Below are 14,358 nucleotides of genomic sequence, written 5' to 3' on the forward strand. Positions count from 1 at the left end.
CAAAACTGATTTACCGTGGCTCCCGATATAGCACATTTAAACCCTGTTAATCCTAGTGACAGTAGTAAGCTCGCAAATTGCCATGTTTGCTTCAAATATACCTATAGAGCAAAATGTCGCTATTTCAAGTAGCGCTCTAGTTCAAATAACTACTCTAATGCTGTTGGCCAAAAAATCACTCAACTATAACTATGGCATTTGAAACCGGCGGCGGAAGGACTTAAGGAGCAGTTAAAGGCAGCCCTGCCTGATGGATACGACTTTACTACACCGCCTTTAGTGCACCGCTAGAGGTTCGACCTGGGATCAGGTTGTCGTAATATCGACCCGTTTGAATTCGACGGGGGATCGATCGGAGGAGAGATGACGCGTACACTACATTTTGTATAGTAGACAATGCTTCTAAACCCATCTGAGATTGTAGTGGAATTTTTAATCTTCAAAATAAATATCAAAAGTCGTGACAGTACCACAATATAATGACTAAACACAGACAGTGAACATGATTACTTGGACGTATTACTTTAAGACTATTAATAGATATTTTGAAGTACAAATCTTAAAATGTAGGGTAAGTAATGTAAAAAAATGTTCCAATTAACTTTATTTTTAAAAATCTTACAGCGAAAAATAATTACTAATAGTGACTGCTTAATGGTCTAATATCAGTAATTTAGGATTTTCTATTGAAAATAATATTATTGGAATAAATGGGAAACAACAAACCTTTGTTCGACCAGAGTCAGAAATCAGTTTATATTTACTTGTTACGTAGTCCATACCGCTTGGCTGCAAAAGAAAAAAATATTTAATGTTATTATTAACGGTAGGTCCCGCGACATAATGCGTGAGTACATTTGGAGATGATAGCTACTGATAATATTCAAACTAAAATCTTTACATAGTATAAAACAGAGTCGCCGTCGCTCTCTATTTGTTTATATCTTTTAAATTACGCAACGGATTTTAATGCAGTTTTCAGCAAGAGATAGAGTGAATCAAGAGGAATGTTTAAATTTATAATACATCCATGCGAAGTCGGGACGGGTCGGATAATTAAAAAATACAGATGACACTATCTATATATGTATTTTATTATTATACTAATAATAATAATAATAATTTAATAATAATAATAATTTATTTCATTGACCAAGATGTTTTACAATTTTTTTTTTTACATATCAACAATCACGTATTCTTATTTATATATTTCCTTAAGCCGGGGCTGGGATCTCCTTGTAAGCATAATTAAATACTTGTGATAGGAGATCACGCTCTTCTAGGGTTATTTATTATTATATTAAGAATTTGTTTCTGTTTGTACTGTAAAAGACTGTGTGTGTGTGTGAAATTATACTAATTCATAAAATTGTAGGTGGCGTATTTAAACTAGTAATTAAATAATTAGTTCATGGTGATGTTTGTGTCAGCTTTCTATAGCCTATGTGTTGACTCATATTTAAAAACACATTCTGTAATATAACGTTTTTGTCTAATCAATATTTTTCGGGTTTTTTATATTAGCATAGTTGATCGTTTGAATAAAGGTAGCAACTGTGGTGGTACTGTAAGGTTATTAATATTTTAGTATAAAACACATGCGTATCATGTTTTTATTAGTATAGCGCGTTAATACTTGTTAATACTTGTTCTTTAGATATTGATGTTGCTGACTGGATGGAATTGTAATAGAGGACTGGAAAACAAATGAGACTAAATTACAACGTCACGTCGTACAGACCAGTACGGCTACAAACCTGCGCGGCACACGCCTGCTTCGTTATCACACATCATATACCTAAACTTGTGTGGCTTACGCGACTTGCGTCGTCATGTTTAGAAACTAAACCGAACTACATCAAGGAGAGCGATAATTAATGAGAGATTGTGCACTAATGGTTCACTACCATAAGGTGAGCCAAAATTTGGTCGACTACTGCAAACATCTAGTCAATTTATATTACTGACCGACTCACTAGTGATGTAAATAATCTATATCAAATCAAATAATGTTGGAAATAATAATATTATCCGTGGACATTTCACACAGCATTATCCAGTACCAAGCTAACAAATCTTGTGTAATGGGTACTGAACAACTTACAGATATATTTAGATATCTATTTTTAAATACATACATAATATACATAGAATATACCAATACAAACAATCATACTGATGAACACCACTAACTGATGAACAACTAAAATACACCGTTGGGTATTTATATACAATAGAACGCATTTGAGCTGCCACGTGTGTGGGCAGTTCAAACTGTCTACTTATCTATCTAAGAGAACAATCATGAAGTCACTGAAATTTGTGTTGTTATGCATACTTTCCGATAAAGTAATGTGATGATTCTGTCAGTCATCAATTGTTTTTTTTTTCAATAAATAATTACAGTAGATATTATTAAAATGAGATCATTTGGTCATGAGTATTGGAATTCCCGAGTAGATAGTGACGATATGGTACAAATGACACGCGACATACTACTACTTACATCATAAATACAAAATATTAAAATGTAGTCAAATTGATTTTCTAATGCAGTAAAGTAATATATATATATATATATACAAGGTGCTACCAAATTATTTGTGGGGGAAAATGATTGTGAGTAATGTGGACTAGCAATTCCATTGCTAGCAATGTACCATGTTAGATTGATGTCCACAATAACATTGATTATGTTTACATAAAAACATTACATATGGAAAATAAATTAGTTTTAGGTAGATGTATTTTTTAATAGATTTATATCTATCTGGCTATCTATATGGCTGGAGGGCACCAACAGAATATGATGAGGACGAACTCGAACTCGAGTCGACGTCGACTGATTGATGCGGCGAATGATAAGATCAATTACTGTAAAGATTATAAATACTACATACCTCATCAGGTAAATTATCAATATCTGGGAAGGAGTTCATGTACTCTGAAACAAAACGAAATTCTTAAATACTTAATAATAAAACAGATTAACATCAATGGTTAAAACACCGAAAGATTTTATAGTTTGTAATTATTAAACTTAAAAATATGCACTACACTTTTTTTAAATTATTATATTACACCTACAAAAAGTTGCGTTATAAGCGAATAAAAAAAGGTTGTATTTTTTTAAATATTATAATCCTTAGGGTCGGCAAAGCGCACGTGCACCCTGGTATTACAGGACAGTCTATAGGTTACGATAGCCATATACTATTATTTAGATGGGCCGTATGCTTGTATATGCTTATACATATGTGATTGTATTTTTTTCTTTTTATTTGACGCACCGTCGTCAAAAAATACAAATCACTTCAATAATTAGCTGAAGTAGAGTTTGTACAAAGTCGTTTACGTGGGAACTTATGCATGACCTATTTCACCTTTCAACCAAACTTGATTTATAAGCTGTATTACGATTGAAGACTATAATGACTGTTAAATTACAGAGCAAAGATCTTCAGAATAGCAAGATATCACGGTGCCGTAGGCGTCACAATATGACGTGATATCCGCGATGCTATTCATGTACATCACGCCATCACGACATCAGTACATATACATATAGGCGACGGTTGCCAGGTTTTGGTGAATTGCGGATTGATAGTTATGTCTACATGTTATAATTATAAGCATTTGCAACAAATATAGCATATAGTAGTTCGTATATATTTGTTTACAATGGTCATATATCTGGCTGTTTTTGATATGGCGTGTAAATTAAGGACACAGCACACACCGTTACGGCTGTTATTCTCGATGTAATAGTCAGAGACATTGTCAGTTATCGACATCATGGTGAATTTAACACTTGTCATGCCCATATTTTACTAGGTATATTTGAATCCAATGTGGCCTTCAGCGTTTTTTCGAATGATTTTTTGGTTTAATGTCTGTTTCCTTGCACAGACTGTCAGTCCAAAATATAAATAAATGGACAAAAATTTACGGATTTAACTTACGATTCTTTGGACTTTATTCAGGGTAGTAAATGAACATATTTGAAATTATTACTTACCAGCCAAGTTCAGCTCGGAAAATCGTTGTTTATCTTCAATTGAAATACTTGAATTGTGTTCAAGGTACTGCCTCAGCTCGGTGGAGGTGAAATCTGGCAATGAAGGCTGTCCTGATTGAGGAATATCGTTCACAAGGTACAACTGCCTGTTGTTGGAATCCTGGTTCGGTATGTTCAGCATGAGAGCTTCCCCTAGATCGTTATTAGGCGAATGATTCGATGCTGGAATTTGGGGTATCTGGTAACAGACAGATTACTTAAATTAACTTTAAAAAATCTTTGTTATTACTATTATAACAATTGAAGTACCTTTTATTGAATTATTTCTATTTAGTCTGATTTGTGGCCGTTCAAATATTACGTAAGCACTATGGGGGACGGCGGGTCTTTACTTTGATTATTTTGGATGACATAGGGGGATAGGGGAGTCTAGGTGATGATTAAGTCATCGGTAGTCATTTACTTTTTTACACGAATTACAACCTTCAGATTGTTTTTTAATTTGAATTTTGCTAAAAAAACAATACATTAATTGAAAAATGTTTATGTAAGCATGGGGGAGAGGGTAAGAGCTATGCTTACTTTTGCTGACAAGGGGGATGGGGGGAAAATAATTGTAATACATCTGTATGTATGTTTGTCTGGGGAATATGTATCTGTCTGGGGAAAATAATTGTAATACCTGAACCCTTTTATATATACTAATTAAAGTAAATTTAAGAAACAACATTGAAGATGTGGTATTCTATTAATATGATCGGACCACTCTTGGAGAGGTTCCGTAATGTAAGTAACAATACAAAATATAGATATAAAAATATAATAATGGGTAAGAACAAAAAAAATTGGTACACGATGATGATAATGACGATAATATCATGATGTAAGTGCCGTGTATGATTTTAACAATGCACACTTATACAGTATCACAAATCTTAATAAATAAAATACAAAATATAAAATTGTTAAAGTTGGTCATTAAAATGTCTTCTAGTATAGGCAATGCAATAATACTACACTGTGTTTATTGGAAGAAAAAAGATAGACGATCGCAATGATCAAACTCACAACTTCTAAACACAGAGATACTACAATTACAGTTCCAGGCGGGGACCAATAACAATGATGCACATCCACGCAAGTTTTGGCGCCACACTCCGGTCGAATACTTTTGGCTAATATTCAGCTATTCGGTCAGGGAAATCAGATTACTTGTCGATTATTCAGTTTCGGCGTATGACCAGATATAATATTCGTTGCAAGCCTAATAATTAAAACCTACTTTCATTGATATCATGTACCAACCGCGACCAGGTGAGAATTCCGCTAAGGGCAGTGTTAATAAAATTGTTGTCAGTTATAATTTATAAATTACGTGTTTCCTTTCGTCTTCGTTCCTGACGCATTCCGTCAGGACTTGATGCGCATCCTCTATAAGTTCACATTACAAATACTCTATAACAAGGCATGCATTTTACCATGTAAAAAAGGAACCTACTGAATTATATTATAATTACATACTTAAACACATTTTAAAATTAATAATGTTCAACTTACGGTTTGGACTGTGAACATATTAAAATCGTTTTTGGGATCATCAACGCACATGTTGGTCCTTTGCTGAAAAAAAGTGTTTATGTTAAAATAATAAATTTCACAACATTGCTAGCTGTGTATGGAATTCCTAGGCACTGTTGACTGCGAAACATTTACAAAATATTGGGTCAAATGAGTAATCTCGTGTCTAGTGATCAACAACATATAATAATAGAATAAGATAAAATAGATTATTGTTATTAAATGTTAATTATTATGCATACTTAATGTTAAAATCCGAAAATGTTTCTGTCTGTATGGTTGTTCGTTATCTTATCGCGACAAACGGGAAATTTAGGTTATTATTTTTAAACTTTCGTGTATATTTTAATATACATCACTTATATTGTTAACATGAATAAACTTATAGTACTATAAATAAAGGTATTTTTTTTCCTTTATTTGTTTCACTGACAATATTTGCTAATTTGCAAAAAAACAACATTGACTTCAGCTGCGATTTGATACAACAGAAGTTTTCTTAGGACTAATTATTTTTCACTGAGAGGTGTTTTTATATATTTATTTTATTTATATATTACGAGTATATATATATAAATATACAGATAAATAACACATAAGTTTAGAACATTTAATCGTGGTCGTAAAAGGCCCTTTCAAAAATAGTCCAATTCCTGAAAATATATTCAAATGTTTGCTCACTGTCTCCATCATACGGGCAGTATGAATTGTCTGTAATATGAAAGTGCATGAGATAATTCTTGATGTTTCCGTGTCCGGTGAGAAGTTGACAGAGATGAAGGGAGCATTCTGCTGTAGAGAAGAGTTCTCTTATATTATCGAGATGTGGGGGGAGATTTCTGATGTGTGAACCATGCTCAGCAGATATATACCTCTTTTTACATGTCATAAGAGTGTTTTTCTTATATGAGGCTTTAGCATACCACAATGAAAATTTATGGTAATTAGGAGCCTTATGCATGCGACTGGCCTCTCCAGGGGGAAAGGGGATTTTTTGTAATGTGGACTCGTGACCCCATTGCTAGCAACGTATGGTACGTTGCTAGCAATAGGGTCAGGTTGACCACCACGCGGTTCCCTCTGGAAACCATTGTGATAAATTCCTAGTTAATTTGTCACGATGGGCCGACTGACCTGATCTCATGTTCATCTTATCATCCTCCACTGGTGCCCCGCAAATGGGTGCATCATTCCATTGTCATCCATAAAAAAAACTGGCCTCTCCAGCCGCAGCATTCACTGCCTCGTTGCCTACAACACCCACATGACTTCTGACCCAAACAGTATCAATGGGATTATTAGCTTGGTAAAGATCTTGATGAATGAATGAAACAATTGGATGGGTATTGGTGGGTAATTGCCCATTCACAGGCCCGGGATATTGCAAGCAACTCAGCCTGATACACACTGCAGCTAATTATTACGTTATACGATTCAACTAGTCGAAACGTCGCGAGAGGTAAATACTTTTATTTAGCATAAAATGATTCGTGTTAAGGCCCGGTTAACAATATAGACAATATATTTTTAGGTTGTTATTTTACTCGGAAAAAGAAGACAAAGTAGGGGGTAACCGCCATACTTAAGATTAAAAATAGAAATAAAGATATAGAAGTTGTATTATATTATGAAAATTACAGCTGCTAACTGTTACAAGATGAACTTATTTTTTATGTTTCCTGTATCAATTTATTTTTGTTATGTTATTTTGAATTACAATTTAATGGTATTAGTCTTGTTATATGCGTATTATGGCACAGAGGTGGTAAACCACAACAATGCTGGCGGCTAATTATATTCATATATATATATATATATAAGAGATATAGACGATGTGACTCATTAACTATTTTATTTATTCTCTGAGGTTGATTCGTCTGCATGCATTGTCATACAATGAAAGGTGGACACAAATCAGTACTTTATGATTCTGATAATTAGGATTACGTTACTTTGTCAACGTGACATTTGAAGGAGGAGTCAAGGGATTCTTGAACTGCCGTGAGCATATGGGACGACGGTCTTTGAAAGTAATCAGAATATAAAACACCAGTAGGTACATACGTGTATCGGACCTACGGTAAAGTAGGTCGGTGTAGAGTATGAGCAACGTATGGAGTATGAGTTATTGAGCTAAAGAAATATTTGCAACTAACAGCGACGACAGTGAATTTGCGGTAAAAACTATACCCCATAACTCTATAAACATTTACTAACACTCAGTAATAAGTATTGTATAAAATAATTAGTTCTAACAAACCACAAATAATTCTTCTAAACCACAAAACAGATTAAAAGTGTGTAAATATCATTTAGAGATTTTTACGGAGGCTTTATATGTATCATACTAGTTGCATATATTTATACGACAATCATATTTTCCAGTTAACAGTAATCATACATTATTGTTTAATTAATTTAGTCTTTACAACTTTATCGGCCTGTGGGTTCTGACTAAGAAGCTGGATTACCCACTGTTGTTCTTTCAAGATAACGTCATATTTTGGTGACATATGAAAATAAATAAAATAAATACTAGATGACTCATGCGACGTCGTCTGCATCACACTTACTGAATTTACATTATATATTTTAAAATTATAGCCTATATGTTATTCCGATGTATAAGTTACATTACTGCAAAGTTTCATCAAATCCGTTGAGTAGTTTTTGCGTGAAAGGTAAGGTAAGAGTAACAAACATCATAATATAACATACTCAAAAACTTTCGTATTTTTAGTATTAGTAATGTTTAATTAATGTATAGTACTCACGAACATCACTGTAGCTGGAACCTCGTTAATGCTCTTTATAGAACTACCTAAAACAAATAATGATAGTAAGGTTACAATTGATTAATTCATATCAACACAAGTATAAAATTGAACCCATGCATTAATACCATTAAGTTGAAATTTGTTTTTTATCCACAGCACCTATTTCCGTTCTGAAACGTATTTGATATCTAAGTATAGTAGGTAATAGAGATTTATTATATGACTCGTTGAATTGGATGTTGTTTAGAGGATGTCAATCAGTAACCTCGCGCTCAGTTTCTGTTATGGTGGCAGAACTAAACAAACTTCTTAATTTCATCTATACATATAAATAAAATTGAAGTGTCTGTTTGTAATATTGAAATAACCGTTTTTTACTACATGCATATGAATATAATACCGTACATTAACCAAAATAACATTTTTTATCTGTCTGTCTGTTTGTTCCGGCTAATCTCTGAAATGGCTGAACCGATCTTGACGGAACTTTTTTTGGCAGGTAGCTGATGTAATAAGGAGTAACCTAGGCTATATTTATTTTAGAAAAATAAAGTTATATTCCAGGTGGAGGAAGTCGCGAGTACAGCTAGTTAACAATAAAACAATATTGTTTCAATTATCAATTCTTTAAATTAAATGATTTTAATTGAAATTGTTGAATATAAACAAATTATTTCACCAATATTGACCTTTTTATTCGTAAAATCTGAATAACTGTTGCATAATTTATTGAAGTATAGTATCATTGCATTGGAATTTGGATAAATATTTATTTATAACTAGCCAACACGCGCTCTTTATTGGCGTCACATTTTTCATTGCCGCTCCACTCCTATTGGTCGTGGCGTGATGTTATATAGCCTATAGCCTTCCTCGGTAAATGGGCTACGCGACTAGTAGAACTTATGAAATCGCATCAGTAGTACCGCAGATGGAGTGTACCGAACGGGTAAACTCGCAAACTTAAAGTCTAATATCGTGTAGCCTAAGTTAACGGAACTGAATATAAAAATTATAAAATAGAAAGTTACCTCTCTATTTTATAATTTTCATTTCATTCTTCGTATTCCAAAACACAAAATTAAAAACACGTTTATTTTCAATTTCATTATATACAGGCCTCTATCTCTACCTAGACAAGTGACAGAAATCTATCGATAAGTTATCGATTTGTATCGTGGGCATTAGAAAGAATAGGACGACTATAATAGCTATCTCGTTCATACATGCTGTAGCGGCAGATTCACCGATTCGCTTAATTTACCGATACGATAAGGATGTGGATAGATTCAGTAGGCATTTATAAGAAGCACTTCAATACACATAATTAATTATGATATTAGTAACGAATTTTGTGGAGGGTGATCTGATCATCATCATTTACCTTCATCATAGAAGGACATACCTAATTTATAAAATCCTAGTGTCACAGTGTTTGTAACTAAACTCCTCCGATACGGCTAGACCGATTCTTATATCGTGTATAGTCACTAGATCTGAGGATGGGACGAGATCGTCTACACCAAAAATTTTCTTTTTTGTTTATTGGACATTCCTTTATTTTAATTTTGTTATGATTAAAAAATACATAAATCCCTATATTTTCTCTACCATAAACGCCATTTTTTAATATTAGCACTTTATAAAGCAAAACAATGTTTGCCGGGTCAATTAGTACGATATAAAAAAATACAACCCTGCCTAAACTCTCAGACGCTATTTTTAAAATAAATACAATGAATAAGAAAGGACTTTTGGAAATACAATCTTTAAGGAGTCAAAGTTTATATTCGGAAACAATATTTGTAAACTCTCTGCTTCTTGGAAGCTCTTAAAAACAAGTATGTATAATGTATATACATGATTTTTCGAAAATCTACTCCTATTCTCGTTAATATTAATAATAAGAATAATACTGGCGTTAATTACGGGCCCCTTAAGCTGTAATTAACGCGAGTGAAGCGGCGGGTTAAAATTAGCACACACACTGATATATAATATATACCTATTGCTTGTACAAGACTTAAGTCGGGACGAGACATTAGTATATAATAGAGTTGTAAGTACATAACACCATTAGAGTCAAATATAAAAAAGATTAACACTGAATTCATGGAAAAACCCTGTTTAATAAAATGTTTAATTGGCAGCGTTTAAAGTGTTAATAAAATAATTATTGTTATTGTTGATGTAGATATATGACCATTGTTTCATATTATAATTGTAGTTATTGTAAATTAATAATATTTAATAATGCTTAATTCAATGTACTTTAAAACAAATAGTAATGACTGTATAATGGATGGTTACATGCTAAATAAAAATGTGTATCATTAATTGTTAATTTGAAAGCCAAAAATTGATCATTTGCGTCGGTTAGAAGATCCAGATTCGGTAACGCTTGTGTGGTCCTTTATTTTCTAACTCTATATATTCCATATAAAGACATGGGTTTGTCAGTAAAAGGGACTACTGATCCCATTGGTAGTTACGTATATAGTAGAGTTTCTTGCCAGAACTTCTCAGTTAAATCTGTATACTCACTACTGACTAACTGATAACTGAACCGTAGGGAATAAATTTTTAATACTGAAAAAATTATGTAGAATATTAGGTCGACCTTCAAGCGGTCCATAAAATAAAAACTCATGGAATGGCGACTGCGCTACGTGACTATTCGCAAACTCCAAATGATTCATGTTCGTTACCTACAATCTCTAGCATATATACATACATATCAAACGATGACACAATTGTATCCATGCAACGATAATTCTGCAATTGTTAATATCATTTTTACATTAACATAAGTTAATTTAATTAAGATTCTTTTATTAGAAATAGAAATAAAACTAATCTTTATTCAAATAAACTTAATATAAGCACTTTTGAATAGTCAAGTTTTTAGATTCTACTGCTTATTCGGAATGCAGATTCATCACAAGAAGAATAAGGAAGAAACTTGTGTGCTGCTCTATTATAAAGTATCCTTTATGATAATTGCACAATATATATTTATTTAATTAATTAATATTATTAATTTTTATGATCTTCATACAAACTGTTCGTTCATATGGCTAATTTATTTGAAATCGTTTTGTTTAATGGTTCATGGACCGCCTGCGCCAATGGTATACGCTGACAGAGCAGCTGTGGATGGTGATATGATGACCATAGTCAGATACCGTTCGCCCATCGTGACATATTCACCAATAATAAACCACGATGGTATCTCGGAGGTTACCACGTGGCATTAACATAGTACTTACATAGTTATGTGGATTCACTTCTGCCTATAACTAACAATCTCCTGCCACACCAAAACTAAGTTTGGTGAATATGATTGTTTTAGAAGCAAGCATTGTACTTATATTTCTTTTTTTGTTTGGTACGACCTTTATAAGTAACCATACAATTAATGTTTGTTTAACTTTAAAAAAATAAGGCTACAGGCTACAGAACAATACAGAATTAGGCGATAGGTATAGGTAGTAGTAGAGTTCTTTGCGTTATTATTAATGATTGTATAAGAGAGGTTATTTTCTAAAGGAAATTAGTTTGTCCCCTATTGCTAAGATATTGACTCAGTAAAACTATTACAAAATATGTATGATGTTTAACGTAAATTGTGTATTGTTCACATGATACCTATATTATAATTAAAATCTAATGCGAGATACGTTTTAAATATTCGTAATAATTTCTAATAAAGTATACACAGATTAAGTAAGGTAAAATGACTGAAATATAATAAACTAAATATTACTTTTGCACAACTAACAATTAATTGACATTATAATCAAATTAATGCAACATTAATAATATCAAAGTATTTTAAATACCTTTTCTTTCTCTTTATTGCTAGACAAATTGCTTTTAAAATAACAATATGTAAAAATAAAAAAAAATAACTTACTGTTAGAATTTAGTGATGAGTAGCTTGAATTTGCCTTCCTTTTCTTGCTCTGCTTGAACACCTGTTCCGCTGTATATGTGAATTCTTTGCGTTCGCTTGTCCGGCCGTCCAGTGGTCGTACCAGTTCTATGAACACTTTCACGTCCACTGTTATGTGTGGGTCCGCATATTTTGGTGTTCTGAATAACAGTTATAATATTATAGCATCAAGATATTTAAAAAAGGAATAGTACCTAGGATACTAACACTAAAAACTGTACAAAATACAGAGCGTAATAAGTTAAATCATAGACAAATTTTTAATCAACTCGTATAATCATCATTTCATAGTAAGTATAAAATAAAGTCACTGTCACTGTCTGTCTCTATGTATGCTTAAATATTTAAGAAGCAACAAACGCAATTTTAAAGCGATTTTTTTTAATAAATAGTGATTCAAGAGCACTGTTTTTATGTATAATACATGTACACCCGGGCGAGTAGCTAGTATCAAGATAAGTGTTATAAGTAATTTTGGAAAAATATAAAACTAGCAATTAACATAGGTACTTTCATCCTCTACTTCACCTTCTTCCGGACTTTTATTGTAATAAAAGTTAGTCTATGTAGGTGTATGTCTTGCGTCTTAGTGGAAAAATATATTTTCACTGCTAAACCTTATGACTCAATAAATAAATTTAGTACGGATAAACTGGTATAGTATACAGTTTATGCGTACTAAATTTATATATTTTTTAATTTTAGTATGATCTATTTAACCGCTAAACGGATCATTATGTTTCACTGCTAAACCTTATGACTCGTATAAGGTTTAGCAGTGTCTTGCGTATGTCTTGCGTCTTAGTGGAAAAATATATTTTCACTGCTAAACCTTATGACTCAATAAATAAATTTAATACGGATAAACTGGTATAGTATACAGTTTATGCGTACTAAATTTATATATTTTTTAATTTTAGTATGATCTATTTAACCGCTAAACGGATCATTATGTTTCACTGCTAAACCTTATGACTCGCATAAGGTTTAGCAGTGAAAATGTATTTTTATTTGTGATATTTATATTTAATTTTATATTCGAGTTTAATGCATAATTTTTAAAGGGGAATGTATGTTTTCGTATTATGTGTAACTAACGAATGCCATAAAATAATACATTCTCAGGACATTCAGGCTTGTCTTGTAGCTGAAGTTTAAATAAAACTCGAAGTTTGGTCAAAAATTAACAACCCAGAAAATCATGATCTCAAATTGATCCGCTACATTAACGAATAAAAAGCTAACCTTTATCATAAATCGAAAAAAAGCATAATACTACAAAACTTTAATTAAAACAAAGAGTACATACAGTGATCAATCAAGAAGTAACATATTGTATACAAATGTTTGTACTTTGCGAGGAATCGAACCCACGACCATCGGAAGTAAAGCGGTGTACTAAACCGCTTGACCAACAAGGCCGTCGTTATATTAATAACGACTATACATTTTTATGTAACCCAATACTCACCTAAAAACGATCGCGTATTGGTGGTGCACATCACTCTCTAAGAAATGTGCAAAAGCACTCCAGACCTCCTCCCCACTGTCAGAAATCTCGAAAAACCGTATCCTAATGTTTTCTAAACGAAAATTTACATCAATATTAATATTTAAGAATGTTACCAAGAATATTGTTTAATTATACATTATTTTCTGTTACAGATAAATATACATATATTATTGTCTAACAAACAAATGTGTAAATTTTAATTTGTGAAAGAAGACTCAAGAGACAAGAACAATTGAGTAAATTTCAATTTTATAAAGCCTTGTTAAATTATGAATAACAGGGGTAGACATTGTGAGTCGTAAGCGAAAATTTGACATTTACACCTGGCCTTCTGAATGGCAACGGATGTGACAATAGGAACGGATGATAGGAACCATTTACCACTAGGTTAGTCTTTGGTTAGTTTGTCATTCTAGTTCAGTTACAGATTTAATTCTATATAATGTGATTCGTAAAATTCAGCCAACCCATTCATTGACAACCTACAGGAAGTTGTGTTTAAAGTAACAAGAAT

The 14,358-nt window shown here is 32.3% G+C and overlaps 1 protein-coding gene across 1 annotated transcript in view; it reads right to left on the bottom strand.

Moving 5' to 3' along the window:
* LOC131850433 (nuclear factor NF-kappa-B p110 subunit) overlaps positions 1 to 14,358 on the bottom strand; it is a 54,743-nt gene that overhangs the window by 8,298 nt on the left and 32,087 nt on the right. Inside the window, exons 7-13 of the mRNA XM_059200647.1 lie at positions 13,803 to 13,914; positions 12,293 to 12,471; positions 8,374 to 8,420; positions 5,579 to 5,641; positions 4,022 to 4,259; positions 2,904 to 2,947; positions 727 to 789 (exon numbers count right to left, since the gene is read on the bottom strand). Of these exons, the coding sequence (XP_059056630.1) occupies positions 727 to 789; positions 2,904 to 2,947; positions 4,022 to 4,259; positions 5,579 to 5,641; positions 8,374 to 8,420; positions 12,293 to 12,471; positions 13,803 to 13,914 (746 nt within the window). The remainder of the gene's footprint in view (positions 1 to 726; positions 790 to 2,903; positions 2,948 to 4,021; positions 4,260 to 5,578; positions 5,642 to 8,373; positions 8,421 to 12,292; positions 12,472 to 13,802; positions 13,915 to 14,358) is intronic.

This window comes from Achroia grisella, unplaced genomic scaffold (assembly GCF_030625045.1).
Source record: "Achroia grisella isolate CSIRO2021 unplaced genomic scaffold, CSIRO_AGI_Agris_v1 utg770, whole genome shotgun sequence".
Taxonomy (NCBI): Eukaryota; Metazoa; Arthropoda; class Insecta; order Lepidoptera; family Pyralidae; genus Achroia; species Achroia grisella.